This window comes from Taudactylus pleione, unplaced genomic scaffold (genome assembly GCF_031769625.1).
Source record: "Taudactylus pleione unplaced genomic scaffold, aTauple2 ptg000551l, whole genome shotgun sequence".
Taxonomy (NCBI): domain Eukaryota; kingdom Metazoa; phylum Chordata; class Amphibia; order Anura; family Myobatrachidae; genus Taudactylus; species Taudactylus pleione.
This window is the reverse complement of record NW_028284953.1, coordinates 3,657,919-3,677,773: the sequence shown is the minus strand read 5'-3', so window position 1 is coordinate 3,677,773 and position 19,855 is coordinate 3,657,919. Positions and strand designations below refer to the sequence as shown.

At 45.9% G+C, this 19,855-nt stretch overlaps 1 protein-coding gene across 1 annotated transcript in view; it reads right to left on the bottom strand.

Moving 5' to 3' along the window:
* LOC148483131 (hepatic lectin-like) overlaps positions 1-19,855 on the bottom strand; it is a 41,253-nt gene that overhangs the window by 3,451 nt on the left and 17,947 nt on the right. Inside the window, exons 4-6 of the mRNA XM_088452506.1 lie at positions 13,803-13,865; positions 8,041-8,088; positions 1,489-1,631 (exon numbers count right to left, since the gene is read on the bottom strand). Of these exons, the coding sequence (XP_088308632.1) occupies positions 1,489-1,631; positions 8,041-8,088; positions 13,803-13,865 (254 nt within the window). The remainder of the gene's footprint in view (positions 1-1,488; positions 1,632-8,040; positions 8,089-13,802; positions 13,866-19,855) is intronic.

The following is a 19,855-nucleotide window of genomic DNA, read 5'->3' as shown; positions in this document are numbered from 1 at the left end:
TCCTACATACAATTTAATACATTCATTAAAAATTCCACTTAAAGACCTTTTATTCTCTCCTCTCTCTGGGTATCTACTAAACATATTTCCAAGGTCACTTTCTTACTTCAATTGCTAACTTTTCTGCTAAACAACAAAATGAGCCAGTGCTGTATAGTAGTGGACTTTTCAGTATAAGGGGAAGATGTATCAAATCTTCAAGAGAGATAAAGTGTAAAGTTGCCCATAGCAACCAGCTTTCTAACTGTCATTTTATAGACTGTGCTAGATAAATGATAGCTAGAAGCTAGGCACAACTTCTCCACTTTAACTCTCAAAGGTCTGATACAACTCCCCTTAAACCTTCCAAAATCACTTCCTTATTGTATGATGGCTCTTCCCTACCGGCCAACTACTTTACTGTTTGCATTTAATATAATTATTTATCTATCAAACCACATTAACTATAAATGACATGTGCTATAAGCAAGACTCATACATACAATATCAGTCAACTTTTTGACTTTTGAACATGAATAAGAAGAAAACAAGAAAAGGATACCCAGGAGCAAGAAATCAGATTCATCAACGCATCGGTTTATGTGATTGTCTTGAGAGTTCTATGGGAGTAAATTTAGGACAGCTCCATCATAAATAGTGTGCCAACAATGGAGTTAAATCTCCAGCAGGGGTGATAGACTGATGGGAAAACCTTATGTAGACCCTCTGGGCACCTGTACCACCTATTAGTATCTTATATTGAGTTTCAACCATCGAGGTACAAAATTGAGAATGGATACGCAAATTCATAAACTTTCACCAACTGAACTGGAGATTCCATCGAAGTCCATCTCAAAGGCCTCAGTGAAGCCAGTTTCATGAGCTAATATTTCCTCCAATATTGCTTAAATAGAGTGTACTGGAGGTGAAAAAAGTGTGCAGAGAGACTCGAATGGAGATAGCTGCCCTCTAATGTCTGTCATATGTTGCCACGTCTGGAAGAGTGACCATAACTCCAAAGCTCCATGGAGGGTAGGGATAACTCATCTTGGAGTGATGAGAAGATGTGAACACCTTGGAAAAAACGACCACATATCTGGTCCTCCACCTTGGCCCGACACAGCCATCTGTACATTCTACATAACCCCTGATGGATAAATGATGTGACCAACTTGGCCACATATAGTGAGATGATTTTAAACAGATCTGGACCTTCAGTGGGCGGAAAATCACGCAATGTCACTTGTTGGACAATGAACACTAACACGCAGGTCTATGGTATCATCAGCCCAAACATTCTGTACATCCAATTTGGAGTGGACATAAGGATCCCTTTGAACTCATTTTGTTTACTCTGGTTTAAAATTAATACATCAGATACTAATTGACAACCCTCAGTCAATAGCGTGGGAGATAATGAAATTCTTCATTCTGACTTGTTTTAGTAAACACATCCATCAAGACATTCTTCACTTCTCTACCACCATCTAAAACAAGATAATATCTTACCTGTTCTTTCTCGGTGGTGATTACCGCTAGGTCGGCTCCCTTTTTAATACACACATTCCTGGATTTGTTCCAATCAGTCTTGACTAAACTGAGGAAATAGCAGCTGCCATCAAACTGCAACCAACCAGGCCCACAAGACTTTTCTGGAACAATAACATGAAAGAATATAAACCAGTATACACCGCCCGCCCCTGGTATATGCTGCTTGTTTACCCATCAGCAACTTTAATGTATCTTACAAAACACTTCAAAAGCTTTTGAAGCTTATACTATTTCACTATATAAAAGTTGGGCCGTGTACGAATGGGTAGACGTGGGAAGCCAGAACTGAGTCACAAGGTGTAGAGGGCCCTGCTCGTGAGAACGTACAGTGTAGAGGGAGGAGACAAAGGGAAATAGGGGGCATTGGTGGGATAGTAGCGGATGTCACACAGTTAGCTACACAATAAAAGGTTTTATTAGCTTTGCAAATGGACCTGTTTCACCAGTATCACCATCATCAAAGCTTAATGCAAGGAAACTGTTAAACAGAATAAAATAAAAAAGACATGAACATAATAGTGATTACAATTGTGTGTTAGGACGGAGGCCTGATCTCGAAAGTTACACAACGCTGATATTTACGCAGATCGAGCGATTGTTAGCCATTGTGCATGTGCGAATCAGCACAGCGACTGAATTGCGATAAGTGACAGGCAATGTTTGGGGGAGGTAACGGGGGGGTGTGGCTTGGCAAACATCATGTCGGGACCATTTTAACTCCGTTTCACAGGTGTGCATAATAAGCCCTGCGATCTCCTTCGCAGCATGAGAGCTCTGCGTGTCAGGAGAGACGCAGTGTTTGAAGCAGGTCATGCAAGCTGCGTGGCTGCCCGATCTGTGTCGATGTTTATGCTCTTGTACATCGTCGGATGGATATGAGAAGGCAGCAGTGGGACCAGTAAGATATCGCAGTTGTGATTACAGTAGGGCAAATATCGGAATCAGGACCAGGGTCTGTAATGTCTCAGAGCAGGTAGAATCATACAAATAAGGGCTTGTGTACATAACTAGCAAACAGAGATAGTGCAAAAGTTGGGCCGTGTACGAATGGGTAGACGTGGGAAGCCAGAACTGAGTCACAAGGTGTAGAGGGCCCTGCTCGTGAGAACGTACAGTGTAGAGGGAGGAGACAAAGGGAAATAGGGGGCATTGGTGGGATAGTAGCGGATAGGACAAGTGGTAAGAGATGTATCAGTGGAGGGTAGGTAGGCATTGGTGAAGATGGAATCGGTATGAATTCCCAGCGGTAGTGATGCCGGCGGTCAGAAGACCGACAGCGGCATCCCGATGTTCAACATACCGACAGAGGCCGGTAAGTAGACCGGTGAGTAGGATGTATGAAGTCATTTGTATCCAGGTTGGATCAGGCTTAAATTTGATATCACTTTAGAAATAATATATCTGAAGCAACGTATGAATAAGACTGAGACATAAATTATTAATATTATTATTATTATTATTATTATTATTATCCTTTATTTATATGGCGCCACAAGGGTTCCGCAGCGCCTTACATAGTACAGAAACATAGTACATAAACAGTTGAACAGAACAAGAAAACAGTGTCATACAGTTTAAGACACTACAAGACAAGTACATGGTATATAAACACTGCTGCAACAGAAGCAGGATGGCAACAGTCACGGGTTAGGTGCTTTTGAGTATAGAGCAGATAGTATAAATAGAGGACATTGGTTCATTACACATTTGGGGCCCTCACCCCCCATGCACTGTATTAGAGTCTCCTTAGTTCCACCTTCCCCTCTTGCTTTGCATCCCACTGAGTGACATCACACACTGTGGGGTTGATCTGTTGGCGGAACGTATTTTGTGCATTTTGTGTATGCGTCATTACTCAGCGCTCACAAGTAGAGGTGATGTCAAGTCGCGCATTTCAGTTGCATGTACAGTTACTTCTGCATACTGAGCATCCACAGATGGTGGACACACAACAAGATGCATACAACTCTGCATAAAGGGCTAATGTACACATTTTTCCTGGCATGCAGTTCAGGAGCAGATTCATAGAATTTGCATCTAACCCGGAACCTGCCCCTATATTTGTAAATTTGCTGTTTGTGGAATGAATAGAAGGCCCGATTCAGATGAACTATCTAGGCTGCATTCGCATGCTGCCGGCCAATTTTCTCTATCTGCGCATGCGTAAAGGTCGCAGTGTGTGTGCGAACCGGTCACTGCGATTGGGAAACGATCACACGTTGAACATAGACGGCTTGCCAGGTTGAGTGACAGGACGAGCCGTTTGTGGGTGGTGACAGGGGAAGGTAGATGAAAACGGGGGTGTTGTGCTGCGAACGCAGGCGTGTCTGAGCGTCATAACGCCATTTCTGGCTGTGTTACACACTGCAGCGATCGCAGTGCTTGCGGAAGGGTATGGTCAACCACAAGTGCTGGGTATGGCTTCAATGGTTCTCAATGTTACCGATTGTTACATACACTTCCTGGAGATGACGTGTGTAACGAAGGGAAAGTGGGCGTCTTATGACTGGCTGGTGGGCGTTTTAAATACAGCCCGCGATCGCACACTAAGACATAGATGGCATACTAATGTCTTGCCGTGCGATCGCAGCATTTGCATAATTAGCAGCTGACGGCTGCATACGAACCCATCTAGCGAGCCGGTCTGAATCAGGCCCAGAGTTCAAACAAAGATAATCAATTCAATCTGCTGTGTTATATATGACTGAGGTAGGGCTGGGAACACTGATATTTGGGTGGTGAAAAAGTGCCAGGGGCCATGGTACATAACAAGGTGAATATTCCATCATACTTGCCGACAATCTGCAATAGCAGGAGGGGTGTGCAGCTAATTTGTGGACCGATCGGGGACGTGACTGCGCGATCACATATTCGCGGCCACACCCCCGCCACACAATGCCGAGATTACTGGCAATGTGCAGCATGGGCATGGCCACGACGACGCAATTCAGCGCAAATTGCGTCATCTTCCCCGGACTGCCCACTTACAAGGGGGAAGCAGACGCCTAGGGGCTCCCAGCCATCCCGGGAGAGTAGGAACAGTTTTGACAATGTTGCTAGTTTCTAGTATTTCATTTATATACACAACACACCCATTCTGATGGCAAATGCACAAAACCAAACCATTGTGGTGGTAATTACACAAAGCTGAGCAGGAATGGTGGCTAGTATAAAATCCTAATTATTTCCAACCTGGTGCTAGCTGTACAATGCTGGGAGATAGGTATACAAAGCAGCCCCCCCCCCCCCCCTTCCTCATTCTGGTGGAATGTTTTCAAAGCTAATAGCTGACATAGCTGTATGGATTTCCTGCAGGACAGCAAGCACATCTCTATCAGCTGATAACAGGAATTCAAAGTCTGACTATCCACAATATTTATTTATTTATTAACAGTGGGCCTGATTCAGAGCCGAATGCTCTGACCAGAGCGCTCGCTCTGAATCAGGGCCCTCCTACCTCAACTTGGAGCGGCCTCATGGACGCTCGCATAGCTGTGGGTTACCACCCACAGCTATAGCGAGCATCCATGATGATGGTCGCGATGGTCAAGACCATCGCGACCATCGGGCTTGCGACGAGACCCTGCGGTAGCAAGCCCTGGAGTGATTTTGGCTCTATCAGAGCCAAAATCACTCCCACTGACATCATTACTGATGTCAGTGGGGCCGGACTCAGACGGTAGGCGTTCCCATGGGAACACCTCCGTCTGGCAGACACGCCCCCGGCACGCCCACCAAAGGGGGCGTGCTGTCAGTCACCATCGACAGCACGCCCCCTTTGGTGCGAGACCCATAACGACGGCTTTACCATCGTTATTCGGGTCTCGCGCATGCGCACGACGGAGCTCCCTCCGTCGTGCGCATGCGCATTAGGGCACCATCGACGCGCTTGCGAGCGTCCTACGCTCGCGAGCGGGTCTGAATCAGGCCCAGTGTCTTACATATTCCATTGCGCTTTACAATTGGAAACATTAATAGAACAAAACTGGGTAATAACAGACAGATATAAAAGTAGGATGGCCCTGCTCGCAAGCTTACAATCTATAGGGAAATAGGCATTGATACACAAGGATAGGTGCTATATATTGCAATTTGGTCCAGCCAGAATGCAGAGTTTCTTGGTAGGCTGCATGATCCAGTCACACAGGAATGTCAGCCAAATGTCAGGATGATGTGAAAGAAAGACAATGTGTGAGGTTATGTGTGGACTGTGACTGGGGATGTAATTAGATATGGAAGCTTTGAAGCTTTGTGGGCAGTTCTGGAAACTGATAAGCTTACCTGAAGGGATGAGTTTTCAGGGAATGCTTGAAGGTTTGGAGACTAGAGGAAAGTCTTATTGTGCATGATAGGGCATTCCACAGAGTGGGTGCAGCTCACAGTAAAAATGTGTTTTTCTTTCCTGTTAGTAAAACCCTACAACAGTGTCCAAAAACACCAATAGTGCAAGTACCACTGGTGGTGTAGTAAGAGCGGAGTGTATGGCTTTATAAAAATAAAGCTTATGATGGTTTGAGATCCCCTCTCACAAATACACTGGATGTGGTTTACTCTTTGCAGTGCAAGTTCTTAGGTTTTCCTGTTATACTGTTCCCTATGCTGAATAGGATGTCTTCAGATATCACCTAAAGAGCTACTTTCACGTGTGGTCATTAGGGCACCCAGCTGATGAGTTGCTTCAACCATTGGCTTCAAAATTTATAGGACTACCTCTGCTGAACCACCCTGGATAACCACAATGTGCCAGTCCAAGGGTGTAGCTGTAGTGGGTGCAGGGGGTGCCATTGCTATGGAGTCCAGAGGATAAGGGGGCTCCATCAACTGCATAAAGTTGTCTACCAGGTTCCTGGAATTACCCCCTAAGCACTGTGCAGTATATTGTGAACTGGGTGAACTGTGTGGCATGTGTACTGATAGCAGTACAATGTGGCATATTGTTAAATTGGGGCACTACAATGTGACGTAATATGAACTGGGGAAACAGTGTGATATAATGTGAACTAGGGCACTACTATGGGGCATAACATTAACTAGGGCACAACAATGGCACATAAAATGAACAACGGCTGTGGAGAGAGGAGTCTCTCTAGAAGGGGAAGGTGTCCCATGAAAATGTTGCAAAGGGGTCCACAAAGTTCAGGCTACACCCCTGTTCTGGTCATTCCAAAATAGCAACTCACAGATAAAAAAGTACATAGAGTTAAATTGGGGCTGGACACAAGGTGTATGGGACTACATGAATTACTGGGATTATGACCTATTCTTCTTATAATATGGTTACCCATTGTCCAATGTCATGTACAACTAGAACTGATTGGACAAGCTCACCACAGTGTGCCTGCTATCACTGGAGGCATTTCAAGAGGCTCAGTGACAGCCCCTCCAATAAGCAAGTACTTATCATGCAAAGGGGATATGTCTAAGGAGGACCTCCCTTGAAGTCGCAGCAAAATGGTAACTGGATGATGGATAAAAAATGGGGAATTGTTTCATCAAATGTGTCTACTGTGTGGACAGTTTTAACTAGGGATTACTGCTCCTGAAGGACCTCATGAAACAGTAGAACATGTCAATTTCTCTCAACATTGAAGTCTCTGTAGATTTGTCACTTTATGAGTCTTCCCAAAACAGAAATACATTGGTCTGGGTCCTTCACCCCCTGTCAGAGGAACATTGTGCCTCAGCAGTTAGGACAGTGCTAGTTGGGATTTGTGACTACAGCTCCATTGGGTAGGCAGTGATGTGGTAAACCACCTGGTTTGTTCTGTATAGTGTTATAATCGCAAACGTTATAAGTGTGCTATAATACAGTAATAAGAGCAAAATAGTTACTTGGTATCCCCACAACAGGAGCAAGGATGGAAAACAGTATAGGGCTGTTTTACTGATTTAATTGTCTAGTATGGGATATGGAGTCAGAATGTTGACACCCAATTTTAGGGTTAGGACTAAGGTTAGATTAATATCAGGCTGTGGTTAGGGTTAGATTAGGGTTAGGGTCAGGCTGTGGTTAGGGTTAGATTAGGGTTAGGGTCAGGCTGTGGTTAGGGTTTGATTAGGGTCAGGGTGTGCCTAAAATTAGATTAGGGTCAGGCTGTGGTTAGGGTTAGATTAGGGTTAAGATCAGGCTGTGGTTAAGGTTAGAGTCAGACTTAGGTTAGGTTAGGTTAAAATGAAAAGTGAATACAAAATCGCATTGTCAACATGCCGACTGTCGACATCCACAATGTCGGCATTATGTCAGTGTTGACATTGTAATTGTAAAAATATGTCATGTTAACATTCTGAATATCGACATCTGACCATGTTCACATTATAGTGTCGACTTATTATTATTATAATTATTCTGAAGGTTGATTTATTATTATTATTATTATTATTATTATTATTTATTTTATTATTACATAATAGGAGACCAGACTTTTGGGTAGGTGATTCATTGGTTTGCTTGGCACTGCTTTTCTTTGAGCATGGATTTCCTACGATTATATATTACATTCATTCTCTTACTCTTTGCAGATGCTATCAGCTGGCTCATCCACGAAGAAACTTCAATGACTGCAGGAGAATAAATACATATGTAATTATTACTATTAACACAACATATTTGCATATACATATCTTGTATCATAAAAAAGTTTCCCCTCACTTTGTCTATCTATAGCCTGTCTGCATGCGAATTGCTACATTACAGTGCCAGTGGCTGTGATGGGGGGGGAGGTGCACCAAATTATAACTTGCCTCTGGACGTCTGGGATGAATTTACACCACTGTCCCCAACTGATGTCTCAAACTAAACCTGAAGACGCCACTGCACTCTCATAATAGCAGAGCAGTAAGGCCTTTCCTGAATGGTACATGTACGGTAGGCACGTGTGTCAACCATGCATAATCCGTAATGATATTTTGACCTGTTCTATTGAAAGTAGATCAGGAGCAAGGGAAATAACAGCGGCCCATACCCACATTTCTTAGGTCTCAGTGGTGCAATATTCCTACTCTGCACAATGCACTTCTTGCCCCTATCTGTGATGTCCAATTGAGTGAATCCTATGCAGAAAGTGTCAGGATCTGTATCTTGTTTAGACTCAGAATTGGGACCACGGGGATAGACTGGTTGGTGCTGGAGTGAACTAAGTTAAGTGGTCTTATGAAGCTCTTCTTCATTCAGTAGAACTTGAGTGTGCACAAAAGAGTGTGCACCAGATCTCAGATTCAGCAAACAACCAGGAATCAGGAAGCAGAGCTGATGATACTGGAGCCAGGAACTGGGAAGGTACAAGTTATATACAATAACAATAATTTTGTCATACACCAGATCATGCACTGTGTACAGCCGCCTGATATATCCTTCCAGCAAGCTTTGGTTCAGCTGGGATACACGTCGTGCTGATGTGTACCCAGCCTTAACGTGTGAGCAGTTGGCAATGTTGTGCCAGTCAGCCCATGAACAACACATGAACGCTCAAACAGGTTTAAACTGAAACATGGCTCAGGGTACCCAGGGGTCACTATGACATGTCCATTTGCTAGTTAAGCAAATTTTATCTGGGTTCTTCTTCTTTCCTAGCTAGAATGTCCAGAGCTGGTCACAAAGGTGGAGAACTATGGCCAGGCTCAAGGACAGACCCTACAACTGGTTGATACCAATACAGTAACAGGGAAGATAAATTCTCTAAAGTTAGCGCAGCTGGAGTCCTACCACCAGACTGGGCATAAGTGAAGGCGCTGACCCCACAGCTTCCTCTCTCTTGCCTGGATGCTTCCTATTGGAGGCGCTGAATATCATTGCCCAGCAGCAGGAATAATGCTACAAAGGGACCGTAACAATAGCTTGTTTTAGGTTTTGGCGCTGTAACCCGTATATTTGTTTATGTAAATTGCATTTCACAACAAACTTCCCTTTGGTTTACCCACCAATTGCTTAGGTGATTTTGTACCCACATAGGTGTACGGGGGTGCCAGGATGGCACATTAGGTTGATCAGTCATCTGACAATGCAAAAAAGTTAAAGATTACCCTGGTATCATCACAATGCCCCTGTGACCAAGTGGAGATGTGACTGATATGGTATAATTAGCGTAGGGTTCAAATATGGAACTCAGAAAAGTGTGGTGGGTTCAGCAGAGTTGGAGTCTGGAGATCAGAGGTTCTAAAGTTAGCATGTGTGTCTGATTACTTCTACATCTAGCTTGCTACCTCTTCTACCAAATTATCTCTATATTCTACTGACCTGCTGCTATGTGATTAATCATGTCTGAATTCCAAGAAGGAAGCTCTGGGATTGGATAGGATGTGGAGAGTCAGGGACTGAACACGCAGAGGGCAGGATGACGCTGACCTTGCCTGTCTGAGAGCAATGTGAGCATGGTTGTTGGCATTTGGAGACACTTGTGAGTATGAGCCTGCTACAGTAGTTATGTAGTGTGGCTGAGACAAAGAGAAGAACAAATGGAGGTGCAAGTAATCGGCAGAGGCATATTGGTTCTCCTGTGATAACAAAGACTGAGATAGAACCTAAGCTAAAATGAAGTTAAGCATGGCAACTGCTGGAGAGAAATGCACTTACTCCACTCATCAGGAAAAGAGAGCACTACATGGCCAAGTCATAGATAGCTAGGCACTGGAACCCATTTCTGACTGTCTATCGGGCTGTTCCCATATTTATAGTGTTGAATACCTCCCAACAGCCCTGTTTTTTGGGGACAGATTTTATATTCCAATAGTGGGATATAACATATTGGAAAAGGGCTTTCCTTGGAAAAATGTGTGCTGCTGGATGGATCCCTTTGGTAAGGTCCCTAGTCCAGCTTGGATGTACAGGAGCGGGGCCTCTTTTGTCAGGATATTCTGTTTATCCCCATTGTGCGTCGAGATAATATACAAGGAGGAAATGACACTTCTTACCAGACTCCAAAAAAGAACTGTAACTGATAAGATGGAAATAGAAAGTTGTGACCCCTTGTGGCTGCTGCCTCGGGCACATGCTCTCCTTCCCTTACATAGAAAATACGGAATCAGTATGTAATGCCAGCTGTCGGGATGCTACCTGTCACAATACAGACAGAGGCATCCCGATGGTTGGTATCCCGACAGGGGCCGGTTAAGTATACTTACCCTCCCCCCTTCCCCCCCTAACCCTCTGTTCTTGTAGCCTAACCCTAACCATCGCCACCCCGCACCCTATCCCTCCCCATTAGTGCGTAAACCTAACCCTGCCCCCTTCATGCCTACACCTAACCTTCCCCCCCTAGTGTCTAACCCTGACTTCCCCCCTCCCCAAAACCTAACCCAGTTACGCTCCCTAAACCTAACCCTCCCCCCCTGCGGCTAACACTAAGGACGCCCTGGACTTACCTCGTTCGGGCAGCCGTCCTTCTGTGTTCTGGCGTCGGGATTAAGATAGGCGTCGGTATTGTGACGCCTATCTTAACTCCCTTGTTGGGATTCAGCCGTCGGGATTTAGACCGGCGGCCGTGAGCCAGGGCCGTAACTAGGATAGTGCGGCCGGTGCCATCGCACAGGGCACCACAGGTCAAGGGGTGCTGTTTGCAGGCCCGGATTATCCACAAGGCAACCTAGGCACTCGCCTAGGGCCCCGCGAGTCTCAAGGGGCCCGTGGATGGGCCCCTTTTGACTCGCGGAGCCCTAGATGGGCCCCTTTTCCCCAAGAAATCTGGCTGGTCAAAATGCTCCCAGAGGAGCACTGTACGAGTACCGAGTGACATCATGATGTCACAATTACCCGTTTATAGAGTCCCACTGCAGCACGGCTATCTGCATTGTCACAGAGTGACTGTGCATAAGAGGGAGGAGGAGGGTCACCGGGTTCTCCGACCAGCCCTATCCAGCTCCAGCCCAACCCCAGCACAGCAGCCTCTGCCACTGACTGCCAGGCTTGCTTCTTGCCACCAGCAGCACGCATCGGTGGCACCCAGCATGGAGCAGAGGCACAGGCCAAGGTAGAGTCTGGCTGAGTGAGACAGTGACCAAAGATCCAGATCTCAGGGAATCACAGCAGCCAGGTAGGTAGGGTCAAGTACTGTGCTATTCTCAACTACTCTAATATAGATATTTAATGGATAATGAGGAGTAAAACCTAAAGGTGCATACACACACAACGATTTTTTGAACGATTATCGTTTAACGATAATCGTTTGATAAAATCGTTCATTTTCTGAGTCAAACGATGAACGATTATTGTTCATGCGCGTTCACGTTTGTGGTTTGTAGTTCAGTCAGACTTGTCAACTCAACGATTTTCATTAAGTTAATATGCAAAAATCGTTTGTAGTTCATAAAAATAGTTCATTACATTTAAATGAACATAGTAAATGAACAACTTTAGTAAACGATTTTAGTTCATTTATTCAAGGTAGAAAATCGTTTACTAAAATTGTTCATTAACTCAATCGTTATGTGTGTGTGTGTGTGTGTGTGTGTATGCACCTTTAGGGTATTAGGTTTAGTTTGGGTTTTGGCATTAGGGATAAGGTATTAGGGTTGGTGTATCAGTTTGGGTTAGGGTTTTAGGGTCAGGTTAGGTGTTTGAGTTGGGGTATTAGGGATGGTGTAGGGTTTAGCAGTTAGGGTATTAGGGTTAGAGGTTATGGTTAGAGTCAGGTTTGAGTTTAGGGTTGAGTTAGGGTCAGGATCAGGGTAGGGATGCTTTGCATGAATCAGGAATGCAAATAAAGTGCTATGAATTGTTTGAGGGAGGGGGGCCCCAAACTGGTATCTTGCCTATGGCCCCATGAGGTCTAAATCCGGCTCTGGCTGTTTGAACCTGTCAAATTTCTGTTTATTATCATTCTTGCTTGTAGCTTCCTTTTATTTCATCCCCAGCATCTCCTGGCCTCTCCTATCTCTTCCCTGGCCCTTCCCCATGAGGCCATGGCCCTTTTTTGGGTGCATTATGTCCCTTTGAAAAATGAGGGGGGCACCAATGCTCTTTCTGGCACAGGGCACCAAAAAGTCTAGTTACGGCTCTGCCGTGAGCTAACTACATTCCAGAAAATACAGCCCTGCCGAACACTAGAATCCCCTCTCAAAAAATGTTAGAGCCCTACAATGTCTTTCTTTGCTGTAGGACAGACTGTAATTCTCAGCAAACACTGCAGCAGCCTATACAAGCTATACAGTACAATATATATACATACATATATATTGTATTGTACTGTCACTGGTTTCTTGTTCACTTATTTGTTTATGTAATGTGTAAGGCGCTGCGGAACACTTGTGGTGACATATAAATAAAATGTAATTATAATAATAATACAGAGTGGGCTGCAATTGCTGCCACATTGTGTGCACAGAACTAATTGTGTATTTTCACCCCCATGCAGAGATGTACATACCTATGTGGCTGACAGTGCCTATCTGTACACTAAGGGCCTGATTTAGGGGCGCACGTAGTCATGGGTGTGGCTGCTTATTCTGTGGAAGATGCGAGAGCATACATGCCGACTATCTGGCTGCCCCTTCCGGGAGGGAGCAGCCAGATCGGCGTTACTGGGGGGGGCGTTGCCAGCAAACGGGGGCGGGGCCGGCCAGGTGATAAGTTTTTGTGGGCGGGGGCGGAGCCACGCGAGCGCATCATTTTGGCCCCGCCCCTGCTACACACTGCCGATATTACAGGCAGTGTGAAGCAGGGGGCGGTGCCAAAATCACACGAATAGCGTCACCGCCCCCCTTCGCTGCCGGGGTTATAGAAGTTATTGCGGTGGGACAGGAGGAATCCACGGCAGCCGGGAGACTTTCCTGCCTTCCCGGGAGGTTGGGAGCGGCACCCGATTTTCGGGAGGCTCCCGACCAAATCGGGAGGGTAGGCAAGTATGTGCGGGAGCAATTATATGCAAATGCTAGTTTCAGGAATTTAATAGATTTGTTTTTTCACATAAATCCCTACAATGCCATGAATAACATCATTGTAAAGTTGGGGCTGCGGCCATGATGATGTGATCCAGCCGGAAGCGTCTCATCAAGCTGACTAGACCGCCCACTCGGGAAGTCAGCGGGCGTGTGGGGGCCTCCTGGGAGACTTGTTCATTTTTGGTTGCATTCGGGAGAGCCACCCAAGATTAGGGAGTCTCCCGCAACAAGCAAGTATGTTTATAATCCAACACAACATAAGACATATGGATCAATCATTATATAACTAATAAAGTGCCAAAAACTGTAACATTCACAAAGTACCACAGTATAAGTAATATACAACAAACATACTTTAAAAATGATCCTATATGTGGTGCAATCAGTTGGAATTTCCTTACCGTTTCTATTAAAGTCATCAATTTCTGCCTTACTGACTGTCTGAGACTCACTGGATGCAGGGGCTGTAAGAAGCAAAAGAATGTTCAACTTTCGATGGATATCGGGCTTCCCCCTATTTATCAAGCTCCGCAGCTGGTGGTGCTATCACTGAGAGCCCTCCTGCAATCATTTCTCCATGCAAAGCATAGGAAAGCTAGCTGCCATTAGCTGCCATGTATTTACCCAGGACAGTCCTCAAAATTCTACACACAATACCCCATAATGACAACGTATAAAACGTTTTTTTTTTAGATTTTTGCAAATTTAATACAAAACAAAAACCTAAGAAATCACATGTACATAAGTATTCACAGCCTTTGCCATGAAGCTCAAAATTGAGCTTAGGTGTATACTGTTTCCACTGATCATCCTTGAGATGTTCCTATAGCTTAATTGGAGTCCACCTGTGGTAAATTCAGTTGATTGGACATGATTTGATTGGACCTGTATTTTTCTCACAGAAAATGTTTTTGGGGTTGTACTGTCCCCCTCCCAAGCTAATAGACAAATGTCAGAAATCTACGGTACCTTTATAAAACTATACCTGACAACTGGCGCGCTTTGGATAGCAGAGCAGTGGGTGAATAGATTCAGTGCGCATGCGCACAGGAACCTACACAGTGCGAGGAAGAGCGTAGGGGTAGCCCAGCATCTTTGGGAGTGCTGGGCACACCCCCTGAATGAAGAAAGCGGGGCGAGTGCCACATGGTTACACCCCCTTCCCCTCTAGGCCATGCCCCCTTTTCGGGCACGCATCCCCGTTGCTCGCATGGAGTCTTTACTTTTAAATCCTATATGTTGGGCTGTATGTAATACAGCAAATATGAATCAATCCCTTAAGCGAGCCACACACTGTGCAATATAGGCAGCTATAACGTGTGCCTTCAAGCAGCAATTCCATGAACAAATAGGTTTGTTTTTTACCATAAATCCCTGTGGCAGACTATAAAAAGAATGTTGGTATTGACCATATACCATTGGTTTGTGACTTCAGGCTATTATTAATAATTTTAAATATGAAGTGTCATGGATTACTATGGCAACCACAGTCACATGGCATGGCACATGATGTAGTAAGTAAAGTGGCTTTGGAGAGCCCATAGAAACTGTTTCTTCTCTGTGAACTGTAAAATCCTCTCCTTCCCACTTCCTTCCTCATTCTTCACATTACATGCTGGGAACCAGCACAGTTGGCATAGTGGTTAGCATTACTTCAGTTCCCTTACTGACCAAGGTGCTGTGTGGAGTTTGTGTGTTCTCCCAGTGTGTGGGTTTCTGCTGATTTGCTTCCCACGCTCCATAAAACACACCAGTAGGTTAAATGAATTCTGACAAATAAAAATGTACCCTAGTGTGTGCAGGGCCGGTTCTAGACATTGTGGAGCTCAGGGCGAAAGTTCACAGTTGCGCCCCCCCCCCCCCCAAAAAAAAAAAAAAAACTTTTTGTAGATGACGTTCCTCTGCACGCGCTGAAAGCACACGCGCTTCCGTTAAGGGGTCGTACCCTTGTGGAACACCCCCAATTCATTACACTGTGGGGCGTGCACAGCACTTATGAAGGTGCCGGGCTTCCCCCAAGCTCTCCCCTCGTGGCGAATAATTGCCATGTGCAGTAATGCACCTTACACAGTAATGCCCTTTATAAACACATTATGCCACATGCAGTAATGTCCTGTATATCACATTATGCCACACACAGTAATACCCTTTATAAACACATTATGCCACACACAGTAATGCCCTGTATAACACATTATGCCACACACAGTAATGCCCTGTATAACACATTATGCCATACGCAGTAATGCCCTGTATAACACATTATGCCACACGCAGTAATGCCCTGTATAACACATTATGCCACACACAGTAATGCCCTGTATAACACATTATGCCACACGCAGTAATGCCCTGTATAACACATTATGCCACATGCAGTAATGCCCTGTATAACACATTATGCCACATGCACTAATGGCTTTTATAACACATTATGCCAGATGTAGTAATGCCCTGTATAATACATTGTGCCACACACAGTAATTCCCTTTATAATACAGTATCCCCAATTCAAATTACGCCACACATTAGTCCTTTATTCATGTTATGACACACAGTGGTGCCCCTTTTACACAATGCCCAAATTAGTGCCCCTTATACACAAGGCCCACAGTACTGAGTAGTAGTGCCCCTAATACAATGCCCACAGTAGTAGTTCCCCCTATAGTAGTGCCCAAATTAGTAGTGCCCCCTATAGTAGTGCCCACAGTAGGAATGTCCCCTATAGCAGTGCCCAAAGTAGTAATGTCCCCATTAGTGCCCCCTATAGTAGTGCCCCCTTATAGACATGCCCCCAGTAGTAATGCCCCTTATAGACATGACCCCAGTAGTAATGCCCCCTTATAGACATGCCCCCAGTAGTAATGCCATCTTATAGACATGCTCCCAGTAGTAATGTCCCCCTATAGACATGCCCCCAGTAGTAATGCCAGTTATAGACATGCCCCCTTATAGACATGCTCCCAGTAGTAATGCCCCCCTATAGACATGCCCCCAGTAGTAATGTCCCTTATAGACATGCCCCCAGTAGTAATGCCCCCATATAGACATGCCCCCCTATAGACATGCCACCAGTAGTAATGCCCCTTATAGACATGCCCCCAGCAGTAATGCCCCCTTATAGACATGCCCCCCTATAGACATGCCCCCAGTAGTAATGTCCCTTATAGACATGCCCCCAGTAGTAATGCCCCTTATAGACATGCTCCCAGTAATGCCCCCCGTAGTAATGCCCCTTATAGACATGCCCCCAGTAGTAATGCCCCCTTATAGACATGCCCCCATTAGTAATGCCCTCTTATAGACATGCCCCCAGTAGTAATGCCCCTATGCCTCCCTTCTGAAAAATAAAAAATACATACACAATACTTACTTTAGGCCCCGCTCCTGCGTCCGCTGCCGTCCGGTCCGACTGCGGTTCAACCACGGATCTATTGGAGAGTCATCATAACGTCATGACGTCTCTCCTATAGTGCTCTATGCTGCTATGCTGGAGCCGGAGCTCAGAAATGAGCTCCGGCTCCACGGATCTACAGGAGAGATGTCATGAAGTCCCTCCCATAGTGCTATATGCGGGAGCTGGAGTTCTGGAGTGAGCTTCGGCTGCTGCTGCAGGGAGGGAGCAGGGTGCCCGCTGATAACAAATATCAGCGGGCGCCCGGCAATGCGGGGGACACCGGCGCTGTTTTTTTTAGTATTATTACGGGATTTTTTTTTTCCTTCTGGGGACTCAGTGGCGCCCTCTAGGGGCCGGCACTCCTGGCGATGGCCCTGTTAGGCCGCCCCTAGCACCACCACTGAGTGTGTGGGTCCATATGATAGGGAATATAGGGCCTGATTCAGAGCCGTTCGCTATTTGCGGTCGTTCGTTCAAAAACAAGGGGTGGCTATTCAAATGATCAGTTCGCAAATTGCAGTCTGTTCACACCTCTAAGTCTGAATGAGCGAGCAAAACATACGCTCGTTTATTTGTTAAAAACGCCCCCTGGCCGCACGCACCATACGTCATGTCCGCTATTTATTAGATTAATCGAGTACATCGACCAGCGTATGAACTGCTTGCTATTCTTGTAGTTGGTTTTTGCTACCACAATCTTGCGAGCAGTTCTGGCTATAAAATAACCCAGTGACGTGGTCAATGACGCTGCTGTATTAATTATGCACACCCATAAAACGCCCGTTTTGACCTTTAAGCACGCCTGCGTTCGGATCTCCACTCCCCATTTTCAAACACCTTCCCCTGTTAGCACCCACATACGCCTCATTCTGTCACTCAAAATAGCAGGCATTCGCTATATTGCGAGCACATGAATTTCGGCCGCACTGACTGGTTCGCGCATGCGTATAACGATCCGTACGCATGCGCAGATGTGCGAACATCGCTCGGAACGAGCGTACTGCCGCTAGCGAGTGGCTCTGAATGAGGGCCATAGTCTGTAAACTCCACTGAATGATTGAAAATATTCTCTCTAAAGCACTATGTAATATATGTGTACTACATTAATAAGTGTTAATAAATAAAATAAATAAATAGAGGAGTATACTACTATAATAGACAGTAATGTGCAGTTGGACATTGGTCTGGTAGCACATTACTCCGAATTCAGTTACCACCTTAAAATACTGTCTTTCGTCCTTTCATCTTTTGGAGATTAATGATGGTATGTAAGACACGCCAGCACCAAGCCATGTGATAGTGAGAGCTCTCCACCACTAGTCCACGGTAATTCTGGATTACAGGACACTTTTTGTACTGACGCGTTTCCTCGCAGCTGGGTAATTTCCTTAGCGAACCAATAATACGGTGACTCTCTCTGTGTTACATACTAGAAATGTTCTTTACAATCTTACACACACAGCTGCATGGGTTCATTCAAAGTGTTGTTTCCCTGGCCAAGACTGGTGTCAATTAGAGGACGTGCTTCTGTGGAGAGAAGATTCTGTAAGTATCCAAGGGCCTAATTCAGAGATTCACATAAATCTCTGATGTATGCAGATCTGTGCAGGAGCCACAAGGCATAATGGGCAGATCTGTTTCTGCGAGTCGGTCGCATTGCCCCAAAGCCGCAGCATGACTGACATACTGTTGGCATTTTAAGCGGCGACATGGAGCTTTCCAGAAAATGTCACGTGTTGGCCCAGTTTTATTGGCATGCCGAAGCCAGTGGCTGCATCCGTGGACGCAGCTTCATTGGCCCCAGCACCATGATTTTGATAGACATCCTGAGTAACATGACCCCATGTTCACGCAGCTGATCTAATCTCTTCGGACACAGCAGTGGATCAGAGAAGCCGGCAGTGGGCGTCTTTTTACTTGAGATGCTTCCTGCAGCTTTTGCATATTTTAGCCCAGCTGCTCCGTACACGGGGCCTGATTCAGAGCCGAACGCTCTGACCAGAGCGCTCGCTCTGAATCAGGGCCCTCCTCCATGAAAATGGAGCGGCCTCCTGGCCGCTCGTATAGCTGTGGGTGACCACCCACAGCATATGCAAGCGTCCATGATGATGGTCGCGATGGTCTTGACCATCACGACCATCGGGCTTGCGATGGAGACCCTGCGGTAGGGTCTCGCTGCCGCAAGCCCAGGAGTGATTTTGGCTCTATCAGAGCCAAAATCACTCCCACTGACATCACTAGTGATGTCAGTGGGGCCGGCTTCAGACGGTAGGTGTTCCCATGGGAACGCCTCCGTCTGGCAGGCACGCCCTCGGCATGCACACCAAAGGGGGCGTGCTGTCAATCAACATCGACAGCACGCCCCCTTTGGTGCGAGACCCGGAGCGATGGAGAGCCCGTCGCTCGCCGGGTCTCGCGCATGCGCACGACGGAGCTCCCTCCGTCGTGCGCATGCGCAGTGGGGGAACATCGACCCGCTTGCGAGCGTCCTGCGCTCGCGAGCAGGTCTGAATGACCCCCACAGACCTGTCTCTGAATCAGGCCATAAATGCGCTAATAAAGAGCTTCCACTCCTGGTCACTTGGATAAAAGTCTCCGCAATATTGGGCAGCAATAAGTGGTTGCTAGACAGAGATTTGCTTGTTGTAATAGTAAAAGGAGTTACCTAGTCTGTAGGCATTATATAAAATAATGATTATTTGTACATATTGTATATTTATTTTTAAATAAATGTTATTATTTTTGAGCTGCAGGCTGTAATAACAGCTGATGTGGTGAATACTTGCTCAGCACCTGAAGGGACAAAGGCCCTCATTCAGAGCGCCGGACGCTCTGAGCAGAGCGCTCGCTCTGAATGAGGGCCGTCCTCCATAAAAATGGAGCGTCCTCCTGGACGCTCGTATAGCTGTGGGTCACCACCCACAGCCTATACGTGTGTGCAGGGTGATGGTCGCGATGGTCTTGACCATCGCGACCATCGCCACTGCGAGCCGGAGCCTGCGGTTGAGTTTCTCAACCGCAAGGCCTGGAGTGATTTTGGCTCTATCAGAGCCAAAA